The sequence below is a fragment of the Lacerta agilis genome, chromosome 12, assembly GCF_009819535.1.
Source record: "Lacerta agilis isolate rLacAgi1 chromosome 12, rLacAgi1.pri, whole genome shotgun sequence".
NCBI classification, from domain to species: domain Eukaryota; kingdom Metazoa; phylum Chordata; class Lepidosauria; order Squamata; family Lacertidae; genus Lacerta; species Lacerta agilis.
Genome location: NC_046323.1, coordinates 30,759,201 through 30,781,515, shown reverse-complemented (window position 1 = coordinate 30,781,515; position 22,315 = coordinate 30,759,201). Strand labels below are relative to the sequence as shown.

The 22,315-nt window shown below is 44.1% G+C and overlaps 1 protein-coding gene across 1 annotated transcript in view; it reads left to right on the top strand.

Moving 5' to 3' along the window:
- The window catches only part of VPS50 (VPS50 subunit of EARP/GARPII complex), a 79,323-nt gene extending 78,450 nt beyond the window's left edge, over positions 1–873 (top strand). The window contains exon 28 of the mRNA XM_033164954.1: positions 145–873. Within this exon, the coding sequence (XP_033020845.1) occupies positions 145–264 (120 nt within the window). The 3' untranslated portion in view covers positions 265–873. The remainder of the gene's footprint in view (positions 1–144) is intronic.
- Positions 874–22,315: the final 21,442 nt, after the last annotated feature.

Here is a 22,315-nt window from a genome sequence, read left to right as displayed (position 1 = left end):
TGGGATATTTATTCAGAAAGTGACAGGTTCTGCCTTGGTGCATTTTCTTCCTTCAATTTTTCTTTTAGCAATACGTTTCTTATTTTCTGGGCAGTGTCATTCCACTTGCTTGAGACTAAAATGTGATTTGCTTTCTTTGCCCAGGAGTATTCTGCAAAGCAGTTGACTAATCTGGTGAATGTTTGTCTGGGGACCCACATCAACAAAAAAGCACGACAAAAACTGTTAGCAGCTATCGACGACATTGATAGGCCTAAAAGATAATAGGAGAGAGCTTGCAGGTTTTTTTGTTTTTTTTTTAACCAATGAAGAGAACGAGGGTATCTCTAACGGACTACTGATGGAGTTTGGTTAAATGGGGAAAATGTGTGCCGTATTCCTCTTGACTTTGAAGACACTTTGAATCAGTGCGGTGGGCTTTTCAAAGGCAATTTTTATACTGTCTTTTCTGTTTCTTCTGTTGTCAGGAAGGCACTGTTGTACCATTTTGGCTGTATATTTTCCTTAATTGTGTACTATATGGCTAATCAAAATTAGAAGGAAACAAGCTGAGATATTAATATATTTAGTTGGTGGTTTTTTGTGGGGGTTTTTATTTTTGTCTTTTTGTAAAAGGGCTGCTAATGCAGTAGTTCACCCTTCTGTGCTCAGAAGGCGGTTATGAACCCATATAAAGAGAACTTTGTTCAGAGTCTTCAGATTATGAATTGTGCATGTCCTTTAAGAGTGTGCATCAGCAAAATATTACTGTAATGTTTAAGCTCATTGCCTTTTTGTTTCCTTCCCAATGTAAGTTCATTTCAGAATGAAATCTGTCTTGTCAAATGAATTGACCACAAATTATGGGAAAGTAATAAATATTGTACACTAATGCATGGGCTTGTGGAATCTCTTTCTAGCAGCTTACTTTTTCCGCCCTTCATCATGGATGATCTCAAAGGGGGGGGGGTTGCAGCATTTAAAATTACATAAATAGCATTTAAACAACAATACTTGGAACAGTACAGAATCAATCCATTGTCCCCATACCACTGCACAGATCCGTGTTCTCAGATTATTCAAATGCCTAGAAGAAAAGGAAGGTGACGATGCCAGCTGGATCCCAAGGGGTTGTCATTCCACCATCAATATGCCATCGCTGACACTCCAGGGTATGTCAGATCCCAGGATCCCACTCAGTAATAGAATTTCAAGAAGGATATTCCAAGCATTGCTTTAGATGCTCCCTGGGAAACTCTACTGCTTAGGGGATAAATCTTTTCAGCAGCATATATACAATCTGAGACTCAATATATTTAAAAACATTAGCCAACCTCATATTAAAGCTTCTGTGGGCAGTGATTTTGAGCTCTGGCGTCTTCATCTATCAAATGGCCACGTGAAGAGTTCATACAGGAGGTGAAGCTGAGCTTTGGTGAATCCATAACATTTATCTGGAATTCAAGGAAGAAAGTGACTAGTGAGGAATAGACCTCACTTTCTCTTGGCAAAATTGCCCTCACAAAGCAGATTCTTTTTCTCAGCTCCAGCACAATGCATTTCACGCAGAGCGAACAACTGAACCAAAGAAAGGAAACAAAATAATGATTGGATCCATGAAAAATAAAGTTTGCCTTGAATTCAGACCTCTGGATATTAATGTTGCCATTAGAGATGGACATCTGTCTGTTCTTTTATCTTGAGGGCTGCTGCTCACATTGAGTGATGCTTGAAATAATTCACTTTCTTGGGTCATTGCATACTGCAATTGTTCATATGAAGAAGGCAGCACTTTTTCTTATAGCAGTGCTTGTTTCAATATAATATGGTGCCTGTTATCAATTTCTATAAAGGAGAAAGCATTTATTAAATTGCTGTGGGCCAGTGAAAAGTAAAAACGCCCCCCCCCGCCCGCAATGTGCATTAATATTCCTCTTCATGCAAGTAATAATGCTGTTTTTCATAGCTAGAGGACTCTCTTGGGACACAGCTTATCAACAGGTTGTAAACAGCAGCATATGGGAATATTTAAGAGTTAGATTTTGGCAGAAGCAGACATCAAATCACTAACCAAATACCAGGTTTACTGGGCTACAATGTGTGTGTGTGTGTGTGTGTGTGTGTGTGTGTGTGTGTGTGTGTGGTCAAACCTGCAATAACATCTGTTTCTTAGCTATTTTGTATATACAGCAGGTGTGGGGAAGCTGTGGCCCTATAGAGATATAACTATATCACTTCTAATCATTTACTATGCTGGCTGGGGTTGATGGAAAAGACATCAGACTACATAGGAGCCACACCTAGGAACTGAGGTCCATTTGCCCCACCAATTTTTTTTTTTGAGGGGGCCATCCCTGCCCCCAGTTGAGGGGCATTGCCATGCAAATGGTATCTGCCACGTCTTGTGATCAAAAGGTCCCATGTTCAATTCCTGGCATCCCCTGGTATTTCCCCTCTACTACACTACTGATGGAGCGAAGGACAAAAAGGACAGGGGAATTCTGGTCATCCTTACTTCTGAGTGAATATGCTTAGGAATAGGCACTATGTGGTTGCTTTTTGTTGTTGCAATTTCTTTGGTGTGTTTGCCCACTGGCTTAAAACTGAGCTGAGGCTCATTTCAACTTTTTTCCCCACTTGTTCTTTATTATTATTATGTAAGGATAGAAATAACATCACCTCTGTGAATTAGCTTGACCACTGAGTTGCTCCATGGTCTTCAGTTGCCAACACTGGCTGGTATGTTTAAGGTAAGCCAAATGATTCAACTGCTGCCAAAACTTTTTTTGTGGTTCTTTCTTCTTTCTTCAAGCTAGCAGAACTGTCAGTAGAAATAACTTTCTTTGAACTGTAGATTTCGGAGAACTACCCCCGCTATACATATATATATTCAAGCTGTTCGCAAAGTCTTTTTTCTGGGAACTGGTTTATTAATATTGATGATTGGCATTGTGTGGCAGCCAGTGTATTTGGCCATAATTCTGTGAAAAGCACATACACAAGAACATACGTTGATCAGGTCTATTTGGCAGTGGTGATGATTTGGATTTTGTTGCAGGCAACTTTACAGGAGGCACTAAGGCTATAATTTTGTTTTACTCTCTGACGTTACAGTGCTCAAAATCTATACACATCTTTAAAACAAAAGGCCTATATTTAACCAGCATTACCCAACACGGATGGAGTAGAGATGGATGGGATCTGCCACCTTGAGAATTCGAAAACATTCAACTGATGAGTTGGGATCTACATGCTCTTCTGAATAATTGTTCAGACCAGTGCTTTTTTTCTTTTAAAAAATTGTTTGGGGGAATACTCTAATTTTCCTATTCATATTGAAATACTGCCCTTCAATGAAGCCAAACTGAGATTCACAAAATGTTTAGGGATATGCGTACCCCTTCCTCCTCCCAGAAAAAAAGCACTGGTTCAGACCAGTGAGTTTAGGAGCCAGTTGCCAACCTCCCCTTCTTGGGCAAGGCTCTTGAGCAGGTAGTTGTGGACCAGATCCAGGTGCTCTTGGAGGAAACTTACTTTCTAGAGCCACAGCAACCAGGGCTTTGGCTCACTTTCCCCACAGAAACTGCTTTGGTTACCCTGTATGTTGACCTCTGTCGGGAGAGAGAGAGGGAAAATGTGTCCTTGTTCATTCTCCTCAGCGTCTCGGCGGCTTTCGATACCATCAACCACGGTATCCTTCTAGAGCGGCTGTCCGAGTTAGGCATGGCATCACTTTCCAGTGCTTCCATTCTTACGTGGACGGTCGTTTCCAGAGGGTGGTGCTTGGGAAATGCACTCACTGGGGCAAGATGGTTTGAGCATATAACCCACTACACCACATATTCGGTCGAGCTACTTCAGCAGGCCACTTCAAAGTGCTGGTTTTGACCTATGAAGCCTTAAAGGTTCAGGACCACAATACCTCAAGGACCACCTCACCCCATATGAACCAACCAGGATCCTGCAGTCATCATCGGAGGCCCTTCTTTGTGTGCCTCCTCCACATGAGAAGGGGCCTTTTCTGTGGTGGCACCCTGCTTGTGGAATCCTATCCCCAGGGAGACTTCATTATGTATCTTTTTTGTGCTGGGCAAAAACATTCCTCTTCTCCCAGGCATCTGGCTAATTAAACAATTGATGGCCTTTTAAATTATGTATGGGGGAGCAGGGTCCCCCCCCCACATCTACCGGTATGTTAGGTATTTTTGTGTTTTTATATTGCAAACAGCCCCGTGATCCTTGGATGAAGCATGGTATAGAAATTAAATTCATTAATGATGATGATTTGCAGGACCTATGCTAGGCAACGGGTTGAGTGTACAGGCATCAAAGCTGCCTTCCGCAGAGATCAGCTGCCCTGTTGAACTGCTCACAGAGAATTCTGATGTACAGCTGGTCCAGCAGAGTGGAACTTGCCACTCATCAGCTGATGGGCAGTGATTTCAAAGCAGCTTTCTGCACAGATCGGATGCTGGTGGGGTTTGGCCAGCTCAGCAAAGTGCAAAGCATAGGACTGGCAAAGCTGCTTTCTACCAGGATCAACTGTGCAATTGAATTCAGCTGATGGCCAGTGACTTCAGTCCTGCTTTTATTCAGGGGTTAGTTGGGTGATCTGGTTGCCCATGGGAAACCTGGTCACACAGCTGATCCAGAAGTGTCTCTACCTGCCCAACACCTGACACCTGGGGCTGGTTGGCCCTGGTTGAGGAAAACGGCCTTGCCCGCCTGCCTGCCCCCACCTTATCCTTTGAAACAATTGCCACAGGATAACACATTCAGAAGTTGAAATTACTTCCCTTGGCCCTCTGACTTTGGCATTTGTGCTCAGTTAATCTGGCTCAATGAGCAACAGAATTGCTTAAAATTAAGTAGATGGCTCAAGCGGATTCAAATGCCTGGTGTGCATGTCCTCATTTCATCAGCTAATTTTTGCATTAGCTGCATCTTAAAGAAGCAAATTATCTGCATCATTATAACCACCTTCCTGAGCCCCAATGAATCACTGTCAGGGTTTGAACTGGTTCTTTTTTTTAAAGCCAGATGCTGTGCCAACATGGAATCAACAGGATCGGCCGAAAGTCTGAAGGGAAAAAGGAACCCAGTTCATAGCTGCATCCAGGAGAGGTTGAGGGGGCCTCCCATCACGAGTGTTGTTCCAGACTCACAACTACAATGATACACTTACACCTCCATCACCTCTGACTGGAACCAGCAACACCAGGAAGGTACACCCTGGAACCTTTCGGGCTGCCTTTTTGGAAAAGATGGATCTCTTTCAGGCAGGACACCTGAAACATCTCATCACTTCCACAGATTTTCGTTCTTTACTTCGTGTAAATCATGCCCATCTAAGAGCAGGTAAACAGCAAGATAAGCAGAAGTACTCTGAAAAGCGCAAAAGGGAAACCACACACACACACACACACACAAGCTTTCAGATAAATCCTTTTGAAAATGAAAAACAATAAACCCTAACTCTTTCAACAATAATTGAGGTGGGTATGATTGTAAGGTCATTTTCAGAATGGCATATGTAGTGTCTCCCTCTGCTCCTCTCGAAAAACCACGGCTCTGAATGATTATATGTGATTGAGAGAAGCTGTTCGTGCCGCGTCGTTCGATGAAAATGGCCAATTTGCTTTGGGCCACGTGGGGGGGGGGGGCGAGGTTTAAATTTTTGCCTTGCTATTACATGTTCCAAGAGCAGGGTAACCTGAAGTCTGACAAATTTCTTTTATTTTGTTGCCTGAAAATGTACATCAGCTCACGGACAGAGTGGGGGGGGGGGCGAGAGGAGGGGGAATGGATCTATGATAAAATGTATTTTTCAGATGGTGATGATGAAGTTCACCCCTCTTCTTTCTTTCACTTCTAATTGATTTAGCAATAGCAAAATCAGGTTTTCAACCAGTCCAGAATTCAGTTTGGGTGCATTTTTATCCCCTGTAACAAATAAAGATTATTTTAAACTGACACCCCACTTGGGACTCAGTAAAGCTTCTACCCCTCCTAGAGACTTTTTTATTTAAAACACACACACACACCCGTGAGGCTAAAATGGGAGGAATCCTTTTCCTCCAGTATTTTCCCTTTGCAACTTGCTTCTCTTCACCATTTTATGTCCAGGCTAAGAAAAACCCAGCTTCTTCAACCTTTCCTCACAGGTCTTGCTTTTCAGGCCCCTCCAAACCCTTTTCACCCTTCTCTTGGCACATTCCACTTTGCCAATGAGTTAATTTTATTGTAACCCAGCATCACCCAGTCCCAGTTCAGGAGGACCCTCAATGCCACCCCTGCCCTGCTGAACACAATGAGATGAGTAAGGTGTGATGGCCTGGGACTCGGGCTCAGACTCGGAACCAGAGGAGTCTCAGTCTGCACCAGATCCTCTGCCTCAGACATCATCTGAATCAAGTCTGAGGCCTGATCCTGAAGAGCCCCAGTCTGCACAGGTTCCCCTGCAAGAAGCACCAGCTGGGCCGAGTCCGGGGCCTGAGCCTGTCCTGGCTCCAGATGCAGAGAATACCTCGTTGCCGTCAGCTGGGCCACCACTGACAGCTGTTCCACTACTGGATGGGTCAGGAAAGGCTGAGGCAGCCCCTGGGTCTAGTAACCCACCGGTGTCTCGCGAGCTGCAGAGACTCAGGTCTGAGAGAAGGAGAGACCTGAGTACTTGCAGGAGGAGTGCTCGCCTTCGGGCGAGAGAGGGTGGTGAGTCGTCGGGGGTTCAGGACCAGCCATTACCTCGTCAGAGATAAAAGGCTCCAGGTGGCGGGAGTAACATTGCTGTTTGCCAGATCCTGCCTGTGTTCCTGTACCTGACCTTGCCTGGTTCCCTGCCCCGTTCCCTGCCTTGACTCTCTTGGACTGACTCCTCGCTGACTCCTTGAACTCCGGACCGTGCTTCCAATAAGATTTTTTCCCAGTGCTGCATCTACGATTTATTTATTTATTTATTTTGGCCAAAGGAGGCAAAAGTCTGCACTGATACCTCCCTCTCCTGCAAGTTCATATCTGCCCTGCCCCTGCCGCCACCGCAGAAGAAGCGGGCAAAGGTTTCCTTCTCTGGGGCAGCACCAAAGCTGGCCAGCAGGGGACAAACAAAAGTTTTTCTCCACTCCCAGTTTCCTTCTGATGGATAACGAAAGGAAGAAAATCACTACAGAGAGACGCAGGTTCGCGTCCCCTCACCATCACACACTGAGAGGGAGATGCCAGCAGGCGCTGGGCTGGCGACCCCTGCCTTAAGGCAAGTCCTCAAATGACTAACTTCCTTATATCTGAATTATAAGCTCTGCCATAGCACCATTCTGTGGCAGCCTCCTAAACCTGCTGCCTAACAGAGGTTTGGGACTATAACGCCCATCAGCCACACTAAGCTGAAGCTGTTGGGAGTTGTAGTCCAATGCACCTTCTTCGGGACACCTGGATGGAGAAGTAAGTAAGTAAGTAAAATTTTACTACGGCCATTGGCCCATATCAAGAACAAATCAGACAAGCGAACGAAACATAGAATTTAAAACAACTCAACATAGCCTGGATGGAGAAGGCTGTTCTACCCAGAGCAGCTTGGGGGGAGAACACTGTAGAGTGCCCTGCCTAAAGTGATGCATTGGGCTTGTTTTTCATTAAAGACAAGGACCCCTCTCTGTGGTAGCAGTGTGCCTGTGGAATGCCTTCCCTCTGAGAGGCAGCTGGGTGGAGCTTGGATAACAGTTGCTGGGAACTGCAAGTGGGAAGATCCTGGTTGCGCCCGCAGGTATCCGCATTGTGAGAACAGGATGCTGGACTAGATAGGACCAGATCCAGCTGGACTCTTATGTGCTTACATAGCTGGCGCTGACCTTATTGACTTTTTGATACCACATTAAAACACACCTCTTTTCCCAGGTTTATGTTTGGGCTTTGATGTAACACTGCCTTTTGTTGACTGGGGATCCGCCTGTCTTAAAATTAAGACAAGTGCTTTTTGTGTGTGTGTGACAATATTCATTGCTAGAGAGTACTGGTGCCTCTTTTTCAGGCCCCTCCAAACCCTTTTCATGCCCATGTCAGCCATTTTCTACTGTCACCAATGGCACTTTTATCAAATGATGAGTACCGGCACCTCGTTTTTTTTTACCAGAAGAAAAAGAAAAGCACTGACTTAAAATGTTTATATCATGGTTTTCATTTTTTTAAAAAAATTGATTTTGGTACATTTGATTGTTTTTTATTCCTGTTATGATGGAACTCATCCTGGTATTGATGATTGATTGAAGGACTTGCTAGGCATCAACTGAATGAATTTCTCCACACACCCACACATAGCTCATTCCATTTTCCTGCAATTTTATCTTGTCACAGGGAGCCTTGCTTTTAAAAGGATGCTAAAATGCCACACTGTGAGATGGAATACTTTGGAACACACCCTATGAATGCTAGCTAGGGACATGAATGTCTGATGTCTGCCTAACAATGCCACAAACATTATTATATTCCCTCTCCATCTTTTCCTGCTTCTCTCTCTTTCTCACCATCTCATTTCATTTTGTTCTCTTGTTCTTTACCTCTTCTATCTATTCCCTTTTTCATTTATCCCAGTGATATGATGTGGTGTGTGTGTGTGTGTGTGTGTGTGTGTGTGTGTTGCTCCTCAATGCGGCACACCACTTTGGTTGAAATACAATACAGTCCTTGCACGTCGTGGGGAGATCTGCTGGGTTCTGAGGCAGGCGAGACAGAGAACATTTTCACAGCCCAGCTATCCACAACGTCTTTTTCTATCAGCACTTGAAACAGCCTGGCTGGAAATAGTTCTAAGTCACTCCTGTTATTCCTCCTTTCCCGTCCCCTACTTTGTCTCTTTCAAAAGTTTGTGCTGGCTGTGATTTTGGAAGGGTTGCACTGAGGCTGGAAGACCAGGCTCTCTTTTCTCAGCAGCATTGCACACAATGGGTAGTTTGAAGATTATGCCATAAAGAGTAGAATAAAACGCTGCACTTAAAAGAGTTCAGGAGATGAACCACCTTGTACTTGGTTCAGGTGCTAAGCGTGCTTTGCTTTGATGCCGGCATTTCAGCTGAATTTTCTTTCAGCGAGACCAGGGGATTTACACTAGGGAATTCGTAAGACTACAGTTCCCACCCAGTGTAGTGAAAAAGCAGCACACCGTCTCGTTTCATTTTGTTCTCTTGTTCTTTACCTGACTGGTACCCACAAATAATAATCTACTAAAGGGAAGACCTAGATGATAAAATGTTGTGGTCTATAACTTCTAACTAAAGCCACTCAGATATATCATGCACAATCTATAGGAGGGATAGAGAACTGATACCCTTCCATGTGTCATTGGACTACAGCTTTCATCATCCCTGACCATTGGTCACGCTGACGGAGTTGAAGTCCAACAACAATTGGAAGGAATTTCTGATCTACAGCTCATATTGGACAATGACACTTGACTCTCACAGGCCTTGAGTGGTAGGCCTCTTGGGGATTACAGACAGCGCCCAAACTTAAAGCAGTCACTCAACCAGCAACAACAGGGCAGATAACAAAGACATAACCGCAGGGACCAGACCCTGAAACAAATCCATATGTCAACTTTCCCCATGTCTACTCAGGCTTATCTGTTAGAACCTAAACAGTATTCCTCTTCAGCTGTTCCTCTGACCTAGGAATACAATATCTGAGGGAAAGGAAGCAGGGATGAGTGTGCTAGCTCTGACCTCATCCCCACCACCTTCGGTGAGCTGAAGGATGACTGTGTAATATGAGGGATATAATGTATACATGGAAAATTAGGGTTGTGCATTGTGCACAGAGTCTACGTGAGTACGTGTGATCTCCCTACTTCAGATAATCTGCCTTCAAGTCTTGGGAGAGTAACAGTGATGAAGATGGGCAGAATCTGCACATCTGATGAGTGGAACATCTCATAATGTGATGGAAGCGCTCTCCAGGTGGTGATATGCACTGAACACACCTGCTGGGCATGGTGTTCTGCAATGCAGAAGCAGCATCTCTTGTGGATAAGGTAACACGCAGGCAGCAATCCCTTGGTTTCTTGTATCTCTTTCCGCGCTACTCACCAGGAGACTATAAACATAGGCACACTGTCTCTATAATTCACTGTCTGAGAATTACTATCCAATCTGCACTTCATTCTACACATGCATGTGTGTAGAGATCTGGCACCATCACTGTAAAGCCAATGGAAGATTTCCCAGGGAGTCTTCTAGTTATTGGAGTCTCCCAATAAGTTGATTCTGCCAGAGTAGCATATAATTGAAAATGCTAGAATTGTGCCAGTGGAAGCTTCTCATTCAAGGGCTGCTGAGATGGAGGATGTGAGCACTAGTTTCAGTTTAATGCTCTCCTAGTCCCTCTGCTCCCCAGACTCCCGCTATGGTACATGTCAAATTATTATCTACATAAAAATGGACATATATCCATTAACACCAATTCTCTTCCTGCCCTCCGCCCTATTTTTTCCATATATTTATTTGGCTGTACTCTCAGTAAATAAACCACAGAACATTAAAACATATTATATCCTTCTAATCCTGGTCTGGTCCCAGATCTTGTTGGATCTCAAAAGATGGAAATATGAAGGAAGACTCTAGTGGAACCAAGGGTAGCAAGGGAACCCCAATCAGAACAAAAGGTACAAGATTATTGGTCTAAGTGACTGCTATGCAGTCATACCTCGAGTTACGTGTGCTTCAGGTTGCGTTTTTTCGGATTCTGAACGCAGCAAACCTGGAAGTATTTACTTCCAGGTTTTGCTCGGCGAGCATGCACAGAAGTGTTCTGCACAGTTCATGCATGCACAGACGTGCGATATCGCACTTTCGCACATGCGCGATATCGCCGCTTGGGTTACGGACTTTTCAGGGTGCAAACAGCACCCCGGAATGGATCGGGTCCATAATCCGAGGTACCACTGTAGTTCTTGAATGAAATAAGGGCATCACACATAGTTAAAGTGCAGTTACCGGTATATTTGGACTAGCTAAGACCATCCTAACCCTGGGTCCCCAGATGTTGTTGGACCACAACTCCCATCAGCCTCAGGTAGCATGGCCAATGATCAAGAATGATGAGAATCATAGCTCGCCAACAAATGGATGTCGTACTACTTCCCTATGGTCTTATCCCAGCTGGAAAGGGCCTGGACCACCCTTTCGTTTGGTTTCTGTTCAGCAATAACAGCTGATCACACTCCACGTCTCCAGTTCAGCAGGTGCCCTTAACACCAACATATAGGGCAAACTGAGAGAGAAAGCTGTGCATTTCATCAGCATTTTGCAGACCAGATATTTATAGCCAACCAGAAGAAAAGTCTAAATGAAATATGCACCACATAAACAACACACGTTACATGCTACGCACATTACTCATAACGCAAAACCCAGTAAATGAAAAAATTAAGGTGCAGGAATCATGTAATGTCAGTGTTCTAAACATGAAATAAAGCACAGAGGCCACAAACTAAATTGAATTTGGAACACACTGAAAATGATTCCCTCTGCCTTACGACATTATCACTTTAGCACTGTCAATGTGCTGTTTGTGGTTTGAACCAAAAAGGTATTTTTAGAAAAATATACATATATCTGTCTTTTGCTGTGTCCCCCCCCTGCCCCCGCCGAAGTTTCCCTTCACAAATGAATCAGTTCTTCCACTGTAGCAGAACAGAGAAAACCTTTGAGATGGCTCTGGGGGGAAAATGCAGAAGCAAACAAAATGACCTGGGAAGTGGGACGGGGACGGAATCTTAGTAACTCATTATGCCAGCAATCCATTTTTCCAACCAAAGCCTCCCATTGGCTTTAATAAGGCTGCCCTGCGATGATTGTCACTTTCAGAAAGCTGAAATTCACAACCCAAACATCCAAATCAACCATTTCCCACGTCTGGATGAAAATAAGTCTAGCACAAGCACAACAATTTTCCATTTGAACTGTAAGCACATTATTTGCATTACTTGCATTCTGCAAGTCTAATGAACTTACTTCCATACAAATGTGGAAACAGAAGTTTATGTTGGTCCAAAAAAACCTGTGGCGAAAGGTTGCACCATTTGGGATGTTTTAGTTTAGAGAAAAAGCAAGTAAGAAGTGTCATGATAGAAGCAGGGCTGGCCCACCCATCAGGCAAGGTGAGGTGAGCAGGATCCACAGGGGCAGCAGATCTGGCCGTAATAGCAGCAGCAGCAGCAGCAGCAGCAGCAGCAGCAGCAGCAGCAACAACAACAACAACAACAACAACAACAATTTATTAAAAATGGTCTCAGCAACGTAATAGCAGCCCCCCAATGCTGCCTCTGTAGCGGCTATCAGCCACAAGAGCTATGCTCTGCCTCCATGGCTGGAAGCAGTAAACTACACTACACTTAAGGGCAGCAGGCTAGCAAGGGTGCAGAGTAGCTCATGTGACACACACACACACACAGACTTGTCTTCAGACATGTCGTGTTGTTGCAGCTCCCTGTCCCCCCCAGCAACTGCCAGCCGAGGCAGCTGACTCACTTTGCCTGAGGTTAGGACTAGCTGTGTTGAAGCCTTCTCTTCCCAACACATATTTGGTACATGTCCTTCTGCTAGTGATGTCCAAAAAAAAATAAAAAAAAAAATTGCAGGGGAAAGGGAAACCTGTAGTGGGCATTCCAAATATTCAGGGTGTTGGACTAAATGACCCTTTGGGTCTCTCCGAACTATATAATTCTGTGATTCCATGTACAAAATGGAAATCAATCCAGAGAATGTGATTGGCATTTGCTATTATTGCTTCCAGTCTGCAGATGATACATAATTGACTACATTTCCCTACCTGGGTCATTCCATATCAAGTGATCCAACTTTTTTTTTTGCCTCATGTCATCTAATTTTCTCAATATGCATTTTGTTGTAATGTTCATGAGATGAAGTAATAACAAGAATCATTTCAAAGTGTTAATTCTGTCATGCTATCACTCTGCTTTGGGACACATTTTAAAAAGAAAAGCCTGACTAGCTTTTCAGATACCATTTAATTGAATAATGTTCTAAAGAAATGCCTGAAGTAACCGATAGCCTTGTCTATTCTGTTATATTTTACTCCAAGAAGACCCATTTATCCTAAATATAACTCAATAAGGCCAACATGTATATACACATTTTTTTAAAAAAATGTGATCCCATTGAGATATCAATATGAAATTTTTCAGGTAGCTCTTAGAAATATTAAATAATCAATAAAAATTGAATTTTAAAAATCATATTAATTTTTTTAAATCGTTTTTACAATTTTTGTAACTTAAGTTTATATTTTAAAGTAAGTCCATCATGTGGCATATCATATTAAAGCCCATGAAGTCCTGAAGAGATTTGTGTTTTTAGTTTTGACATATCTCAATGCTGGCCTGAGCCTTTAAGGTTTTTCCTGTAGCCTGACAAAGCCAAAATGGTCGTGTGTTTTTTTGTGTTGTTTTTTTTTTTTGAAATTTCAAACCCTCATAACTCAAAAACGTGATGAGATAAAAACTAAATTTTTAGATTTAAACTTCTGTTGGAAGGCAATTAACATAGTTATTGGCATAAATTATAAAACTTACATAATTTCACCACAATGGGTAGTGAGACGAATAATGTAGTTTTTGATGGAGAGTTGACCTGCAGCAGAACAGAAACAAAACATCATATGACAAATACAGAATAGAAGAGAAAGTGATGCCTTCACAGTAGTAGTCAAAGACCCCCTTTTCAATATAGTAAGATTATATCTACACTGCGGGTGAAATCTAAATTACATCCTGTCCTCAAGGCAATCACATTTTTTTGTTATGTAAGTTTGTTAGTAGCCCACACTGGGTGCAGAGCTATTGCAATTAGATAAATAAGCTAATACAACTCACCGGTAGTATATTTATGAGTCATGAATTCTGACACTTAGAATTTCTAAGTTAAAGGATTACTGATAATATGGCCAGGAATTTTTAATTGCACTGGCAGGTCATCCAGTTGCGTTCTTTCCCTGCTTTAGCCAAATAATTGCTGCAAGGACCACAGGTTGTGGTTATGTGCTCTGCCCAGCTGATTCCTGGACGTGCTGTTGTAGGACCAACATGAAGAACAGAATGGCTCCTGCCATTATTATATGCACACATGACTTTTTTGAACAACTGTGTTTCACAGCAACTGCTTGAGAGATGAGGCAATGCAGTTGAAAGTAATCAATTGTGCAAAACAAATGCAGATGGCTGCAGTCATGGTTTATAGTCTCCTGCAACTTAATTTGAAGTGTTCACCCGTTGCGGAGCCTTTTGTTATTTGAAAAAGGTTTAACCGCAAATGATAAGACATGCGATCGTAATCCATGGAGATGGGGGCAGGGGGAATGTCTCAGTGCTAAGGGATGACTGGTTGAGTGAACAAAATGGAAGACGGTGAGTTTGCACATAGAGAGAGAACATTATCTAGATCAGCCTTTCCCAACCTTGGGTTCCCAGGTGTGCTTGGATTATGATACACTTCATTCCAGCCCAATGGCCGTTCTGGTTGTACTTCAGCCACATCTGGGGACCCAAAGTTGGGAAAGGTTGATGTGGAACAAGAATTGATCTAGACTAGAGCAAGAATAGGCCCCTTTGAGCCTGAAGGTCACATTTACCCTTGGGCAACCCTTTGGAGATGGGCTCATGATAGCAGTGGGTGTGGCTATCCCTTATTTTCACACACTCTCTTAAACTCAGAGGCACACAAACCCCACCCTCCTCCTGAGCTGCATCTCCTAGATTGCTTTGGAGACAGATCCGGGGTGGCGGCGGGTGGGGGCGTTCTCCCCAGGTTGGTACAAGCAGGACACATGGCTTGATCTGGGGTCCAGTGGCCACAAATAGAGGCCATGGGGTGGAATAACGCTCCTAATATTACGATACCAAACTGGCTCTCATTCCATTTTTTCTATACCTGGATCTCTCTAGTACTGTTATTACATATCATTGAATTGTTTATTTATTGTTACTTTTTCCAGCCACCTATTATCTTCTCTTATCAATCTTTTATTGTATAGAAACCACGTCAGGATTATTATGATAAAAGCAGTACATAAGAGCATCTAATAAGGCAACAATATACACTGTGTCCATTTTTTTTTTGCCACTACTGCCAAAATTGGTGGGGTCCTGGGGCCCCAGAAAGTTTAATTGGAGGGTCCAGATCAGGCCAGAGTTTAGCCACCTCTGCATAGACGATAAAAAGGTAAGGCATGATTCTGGACTCATCTATCAGAATCACACCACTTTAAACAGTCATGGCGTCATGAACTGGCAGAACACCGAGGAAGGTGAAGAGGATCCTGGCGAGGGGTGTAGCCAGGATTAGTACACAATGGAACAAGCTGAAGATGGGGAAGGGGAGGCAGGGGGCTTAGGAGGTACTTAGTGGACATCAGAGAATGTCAACGGGGCAGTAGACACATCACCAGAAGTGGAGGTGCAGGTGCTCCCTTCTCTGCCAACATGATGGGCTCTGAGGCGTTGTGAACAGCAGGAAGTGCACTTTAAGAGACTGTGGCAAGCAAGAGAGCCCAGCCCAGCTGATCAGGTGAAGATCATGGGACTCGTTAGGTCCAGGAAGAGGCTTGTGGTCACTCAGTTAGATTGAGCTCAGGGCAGGTGCTTCGTTAAGGGGAGAGGCACAGCATCTCAGCTGAAGCAAGCTCAGGTGTGTCAAACAAGGGTGGTGGTGGGGAAGCAAAGCAAGGCAAAGATTCTTTGTCTGCTCAGCTTCTACAGTTGATGGTCTACTTCACTGTTTCTGGAGCTCCACCAGACTGTGACCCTGGGATTCCAACACTGGATCTTCTTCAGAGGCAGGAACCTGGCCTTAAGGTTTGACTTTGAAAGTCTTTGAATCTTCCTCATTGCATTGCACCTGAATCTGTGTTCGACCATTGGGCTGTATGAGCTCATTGTTTCTTATTCTCCCGTCTCCCCCATTTTTTAATCAATTATTGTTTTTATTTTCATGTTGACGGTTTGGCTGCCAGATGGCTTTTGGGGCCTGTGAAAAGTACTAAGCTCCGTTCAAACTGTTATAGCACTCTTCCATTGGAGTGTTCTACATTTTGAGACAGCTTGGCAGAAAGATATTAACACTTATTGAGAAGGCTGTGAAGGTGGCAAGGAAAGGTTTTGCTTTTTGAATTTGTGGTGTTAGATCACACTCCTTGTGTGGCATAAAAAGGGCAGAGGCAGATAACATGGGCAAATGATGCACACACACGCGCGCGCACACACACACACACACACACACACACACCATATCTATATCATCTATATCTATCTATCATCTATCTACCCCTTTCAGCCTCCAATCCATGTTTCAGAAATGAAAGTGCTGGGAGGGAGGGAAGAGCAAAAAGACTTGATCTGAGGGCTTATCCACAATTCCTCATGTCCTGCTGCTTCCCCCCACTCCTACCCCGAGGAATAGCACTATTTAGCATTCAATCAGATCAACCAGCAATTTGGGTTTTCTCTGGATTGATGTTTGTTCTGATATAGCACTAAAGAGCAGGTTTGCCCTGGGAAAAGAATGGGGCAAGAAGGAAACTGCTAGGTTCTGTGTTTTCTAGCCATGGGACAAGCGGATGTGTAGAAGAGCTGTGACTTGCACTTCTGTTTTCCTGGATCATGTGCAGGTCAGAATGCATTTGTGTGGCTCTAAACTGCTGGTTGGAGTTCTGTGAGGAGGTCTGAGGGCTGTAGCTTTTCTCCTAGCCACTAAGGGCACCCAGAAAATGCAGCTGGAGCCATGCCGCCCTCAGGGCTGAACTTTCTCCTTGAATCTGGAAGTGACAGGATGTGGTGGCGCTCTCCATCTCTCTGAGATACTTAGTATAGACAAGAACATGGCTGCTCCTGTGATTCAGAAGATGGTTGGCTCTCCAGGTATTGACCAGCAGTAGTGGGGGCATTGGGGTGTGTGCTTGTGGTGTTTCTCACCTGGCTTCTTAATGCTGTACATCACTGCTGGTTCCCAAAAGGGGCAGGGGCAAAACAGCGGGGAGCTGCAGTGGCAGACCCAATTAGACTCTTCCAAGGCTGGATCCTGCACTGAACAACGAGTGAAAATAGAAGACTACTGAAATCCCTTCCACTCTAAAATTCTATGAGGCTTCTTGTGGGAGGAGGGGAACCACTACTCAGAAAGGAGAGCTGAAGGGAGAGAGCCAAAGGGTTCTTGACTGTGGCTCTCAGCCATGAATCAGCCATCAGATGAGCAATCCTTCTTGTCCCTAAAGTTTAAAGAGCTCTGGTTCTGGTTGGGTGTGGCTGTTTTGGGTGTGGCCCTTCCAATTATAGAGTTGGAAGGGACCATGAGGACTGTCCAGTCCAGGGTTTTCCAGCCTTGGGTCTCCAGCTGTTTTTGGACTACAACTCCCCTCATCGCTAGCTAGCAGGACCAGTGGTCAGGGATGATGGGAGTTGTAGTCCAAAAACAGCTGGAGACCCAAGGTTGGGAAACACTGGTCTAGTCCAAACCCCTGCAATGAAAGAATCTTTTGCCTAATGTGGGGCTCAAACCCACAACCCTGAGATTAAGAGTCTCATGCTCTACTGACTGACCTATCCCTGATGTGAATTCTGCATTTTAAACTGTTGACTTTGATTGCATATTTGTTTTCGGTTGTATGCCCTTCAGGATAGAATTCTTATTTTGATTGTGCACAGTGCCGTGTTCACTGATGGTTCTACATAAATAAATGCTAATAGCAATAATAACAAATCAGTTGCTCGGTTTACATAAAACAAGTATGTGTCCCTTTCCGTTCAACACATGTTGGAAGATAGTCTTGGCATCTAAATTTATAGAGAACATCATCTCGAACCACACATTAATGAATAACTATGAAAAAAGAATAAAGAATGGCATCTTATCCAATAACTCTCCATTCCTGTGAGGGTAGGAATCAATAGAACAATAATGGAATATATATATTGGATGCAGGGAATGTGTGGAGCTGCTCAGCATATTCTTAGAGGCATAATTGTCCGTGCCCTGGCTTTATCTACTGTCATGATAAGGTCCAGTGTTTGCATTCTGCTATCAATAAAGGGAAGGAACAGATGGGGAAGTCAGTAGTGGCACCAGGCTTTGCTTGCCATACACGTATGTTTCAGGCAGAAGGAAAAGCTTGAAAGAGCAAAGTGGATCCTTGTGCAGCACCAGAGATAATGCAGGGCCAATGCTGTCACGTTTGCCTAGCGTTTCAGCAAAGGAGGAGTTGCAATGTGCCAAACTCTCAGACTTCAGAGCTATTGTGTTTGCCAGTGCTCAGTGTAGCAGCAGGGAAAATCCGCCCCTACCCAGCGTGGTTTGACTTCCAATTTTAGCACAATTCCCAATTTGCATCTGCAGCCTGCATCAGATTAGATGACTTTGGCAATCAAACTTTGCAGGCGGCTACCAGGAGAAGCGGGAACAAAACCGGTCCCAGGTCTCCAAAGTGATTTGCAAAATAAAACATCAAATAGAAATGGCAATCGGGTGGCACAAGTCATTCACGATGGAACCATGCAATACGATGAAAAGAGGAGACTGCTGGATCAGACCAAAGGTCGATGGAGTCCAGCATCCTGTTCTCATTGTGGTTAATCAGATGACAAAGTCACGGAAGAACACAGCCTGTTCTCTCACTGCAAATAACTTTTGTCTTGGATATTGAGCATCTTTAGGTGGCTTAAAATTAAGACCAGGGTTCACCATTTGCAAGGTATACAATATACATATAGAAGAACTCTCTGTTATTAGCTATTAAAGAAACAGGTGCTTCTTTTTTTAGTCTTGGGAGTTGCTCTGGATATGTAAGAAAAATAAACCTGCTTGATTTGGCTGACTTATTTAGTTCCTTCATTGATTACAGTTTTGATTGCAAGCCTAATTAAGATTTCCCAGATAACAATCTCATGCCTGATTTTGAGAACACTTAAAAAAAGAATAATAATAAAGGAGAATGAATCGCGGTTCGAATCCCTGCCACGGGGTGAGCTCCCGTTGCTCGGTCCCAGCTCCTGCCCACCTAGCAGTTCGAAAGCACATCAAAGTGCAAGTAGTTAAATAGGGACCGCTCCAGCGGGAAGGTAAACGGCGTTTCCGTGCGCTGCTCTGGTTCGCCAGAAGCGGCTTTGTCATGCTGGCCACATGACCCGGAAGCTGTCTGTGGACAAACGCCGGCTCCCTTGGCCTATAGAGCGAGATGAGCGCCGCAACCCCCGAGTCGGACACGACTGGACCTGATAGTCAGGGGTCCCTTTACCTTTAACTTTTTATAGCTCAAATGCCTTTGTCTCTTTGCATGCCATCCTGGAGTCCACCATTATTATAGTTATCCACTTGGTGTTGTTGCAGTTAGAGAGAGAGAGAGAGAGAATTAAGCATGTGTGTCTTGGATATATGCTGCACCTCAATACTTTCCTTTAACAGATAATAATTTTATTATTTATATCCCGCCCAACTGGCTGGGTTTCCCCAACCACTCTGGGCGGCTTACAACAGAATATTAAAAACACAATAAAACATCAATCCTTAAAAACTTCCCTGATGTCATCTAAATGTCAGATAGTTGTTTATTTCCTTGACATCTGAAGGGATGGCGTCACTACCAAGAAGGCCCTCTGCCTAGTTCCCTGTAACCTCACTTCTCGCAGTGAGGGACCTGCCAGAAGGCCCTCGGAGCTGGACCTCAGTGTCCGGGCAGAACGATGGAGGTGGAGATGCACCTTCAGGTATACTGGGCCGAGGCTGTTTAGGGCTTTAAAGGTCAGCACCAACACTTTGAATTGTGCTCGGAAATACAGTGGTACCTCGCTAGACGAATGCCTTGCTAGACGAAAAACTCGCTAGACGAAAGGCATTCGCCAGCGAAAGGCTGTCTCGCAAGACAAATTTTCCTATGGGCTTGCCTTGCAAGACAAAAAATTTCCGCGATTTTTTTTTTGTCAAACCGCTCTTCCCCCGTTGGTGCTTTGCAAGACGAAATTTTCGCTAGACGACAGCACTCGCAGAACGAATTAATTTCGTCTTGCGAGGCACCACTGTATAGTAGGAGCCAGTGAAGATCGTTTAGGACCGGTGTTATATGGTCCAAGCGGGCACTACAGGAATGATGCTGCTTTAATGTTTGTGAACTTAAGAGGAGCCTGCTGGATGAGGCCAATGGCCCATCTTGTCCAGCATCCTGTTATCACAGTGGCCAACCAGATGCCTGTGGAAACCTGCAAGCAGGATCCAAGCACAATAGCACACTACCCTCCCCGTGGCTTCCAGCAACTGGTATTCAGAAGCATTACTGCCTCTGACCATAGTGCTTTTGAATCCCAGTTGCCGGGACATATCCTTCTATCTTCATACTCCACGATTTCCATATGCCACAGCAGGGTACCATGGAACTGGCCTCATTTAAGGTCTGCGCCACTGACATTTGTTGCAATGCCATATAATGGCAGTTGATTTCATATGGCTGGATCCAGACTTAAGCCTGCTTAGCGAAGCTAAACTGAAATATATGGGAGACCATTATTTCAATGTGGCTACTCCGAGTGTGACAGAGCGATATTTTAACATAAAGTGTTGTTCATAAATATTTAAATAATAAAAACAAGGATTTGTATATGTTCACCTCCAGCTCCAAGTTTCCCATGATTTAGACCAGGGATGGGGAATCTGGGGCCTCTATATATTGTGAGTCTCCAGTGATCAGCAGTGAGAGCTTGTTAGTCTGGCAGTGTTTGAAAGGACGCAAACTTTTAAGCTGTGTCTGTTTAAGAAACGCTTCGGGTGTCCTACAGACTGTCACTATTTTGCAGGATGGATTCAAGCCCATACTGCTGTAAGTTTGTGTTGTTAAAATGAATTAAAGGGTTCTGTCACCTTCATGCAACAAATCCACTTTAAGAAAGAATAGGACTTTCCGTTATTCTTTTGGAAAGTGACACAGGGAAATGCATTGAAAAGTGTGTGGTTGATTAATGATTAACAGGAAGGCAAATCAGAATGAAGGCTCAGTATCTCATAAATGCCCGGCAAACAAATCGGAACAAATGGTCAATACAGACTGGATATAACCCAGGCTTCATCAACCTCTGCTCTCCAGATGTTCTGAGACTACAATTCCCATCATCCCTGATGTTATGTACTGAGTTGAATAGGATCCAAAATGCACCAGTCTCATTGGTCCTAGAACAATAGGATTGAGATTGCAACAGTCTGACTGGTCCCAGAACAATAGGATTGAGATTGCAGCAGTCTGATTGGTCCCAGAACAATAGGATTGAGATTGCAGCAGTCTGATTGGTTCGCAGGAGCCACCCAATCCAGCTCCAGGTGGAAGTGAATCCGCATTCTGATTGGCATACAGGAGTATCCCGGAATTAGCCAATCACGTGGGGCCCATTGTGTAAATAGTGTATATAAAGCAAACGTTTTGGGGGAACTGCATTCCTCACTACTATGAGCTGAATAAAGAGCATGAAAGTCACACTGGACTCCGAGTATCTTTCACCTGACCACTGGTCCTGCTAGCTAGGGATCATGGGAGTTGTAGGTCAAAAACATCTGGAGGGCCGAGGCTGAGGAAGCCTGATATAACCTAACATCCACGTAAGCTTTGCATGAAGAAGAAGAAGAAGAAGAAGAAGAAGAGTTTGGATTTGATATCCCGCTTTTCACTACCCGAAGGAGTCTCAAAGCGGCTAACATTCTCCTTTCCCTTCCTCCCCCACAACAAACACTCTGTGAGGTGAGTGGGGCTGAGAGACTTCAGAGAAGTGTGACTAGCCCAAGGTCACCCAGCAGCTGCATGTGGAGGAGTGGAGACACGAACCCGGTTCCCCAGATAACGAGTCTACCGCTCTTAACCACTACACCACATGCAGCTGCTGGGTGACCTTGGGCTAGTCACACTTCTCTGAAGTCTCTCAGCCCCACTCACCTCACAGAGTGTTTGTTGTGGGGGAGGAAGGGAAAGGAGAATGAGCAGAGCAAGATGAATATTCAATAAATAGGTTTTCTGCAGGACCCTCAATTGCATATAATCTTACTTCCCAAGTTTTAACTTACTTGTTCTGAGGAAGGGACTGAATAAATGGCGGGTGTTTGATTTTTCAGTGAGAGGACTTGCCACACCATTGCCCTGAGCTGGATTTCCTACATGCCCCCATCCCATGGCTGCTTTTTCCTGAAGAAAGAGTGGTCAGTTTCAAGCATGCTTTGAAAGAAAATATGCGTAAAGTAGTTTTTATGATGTGGGAGTGTGGGGCACAATTTAATCAGCTCAATTTAAAAGTTTCTGGTTGGCCACTTCTTCT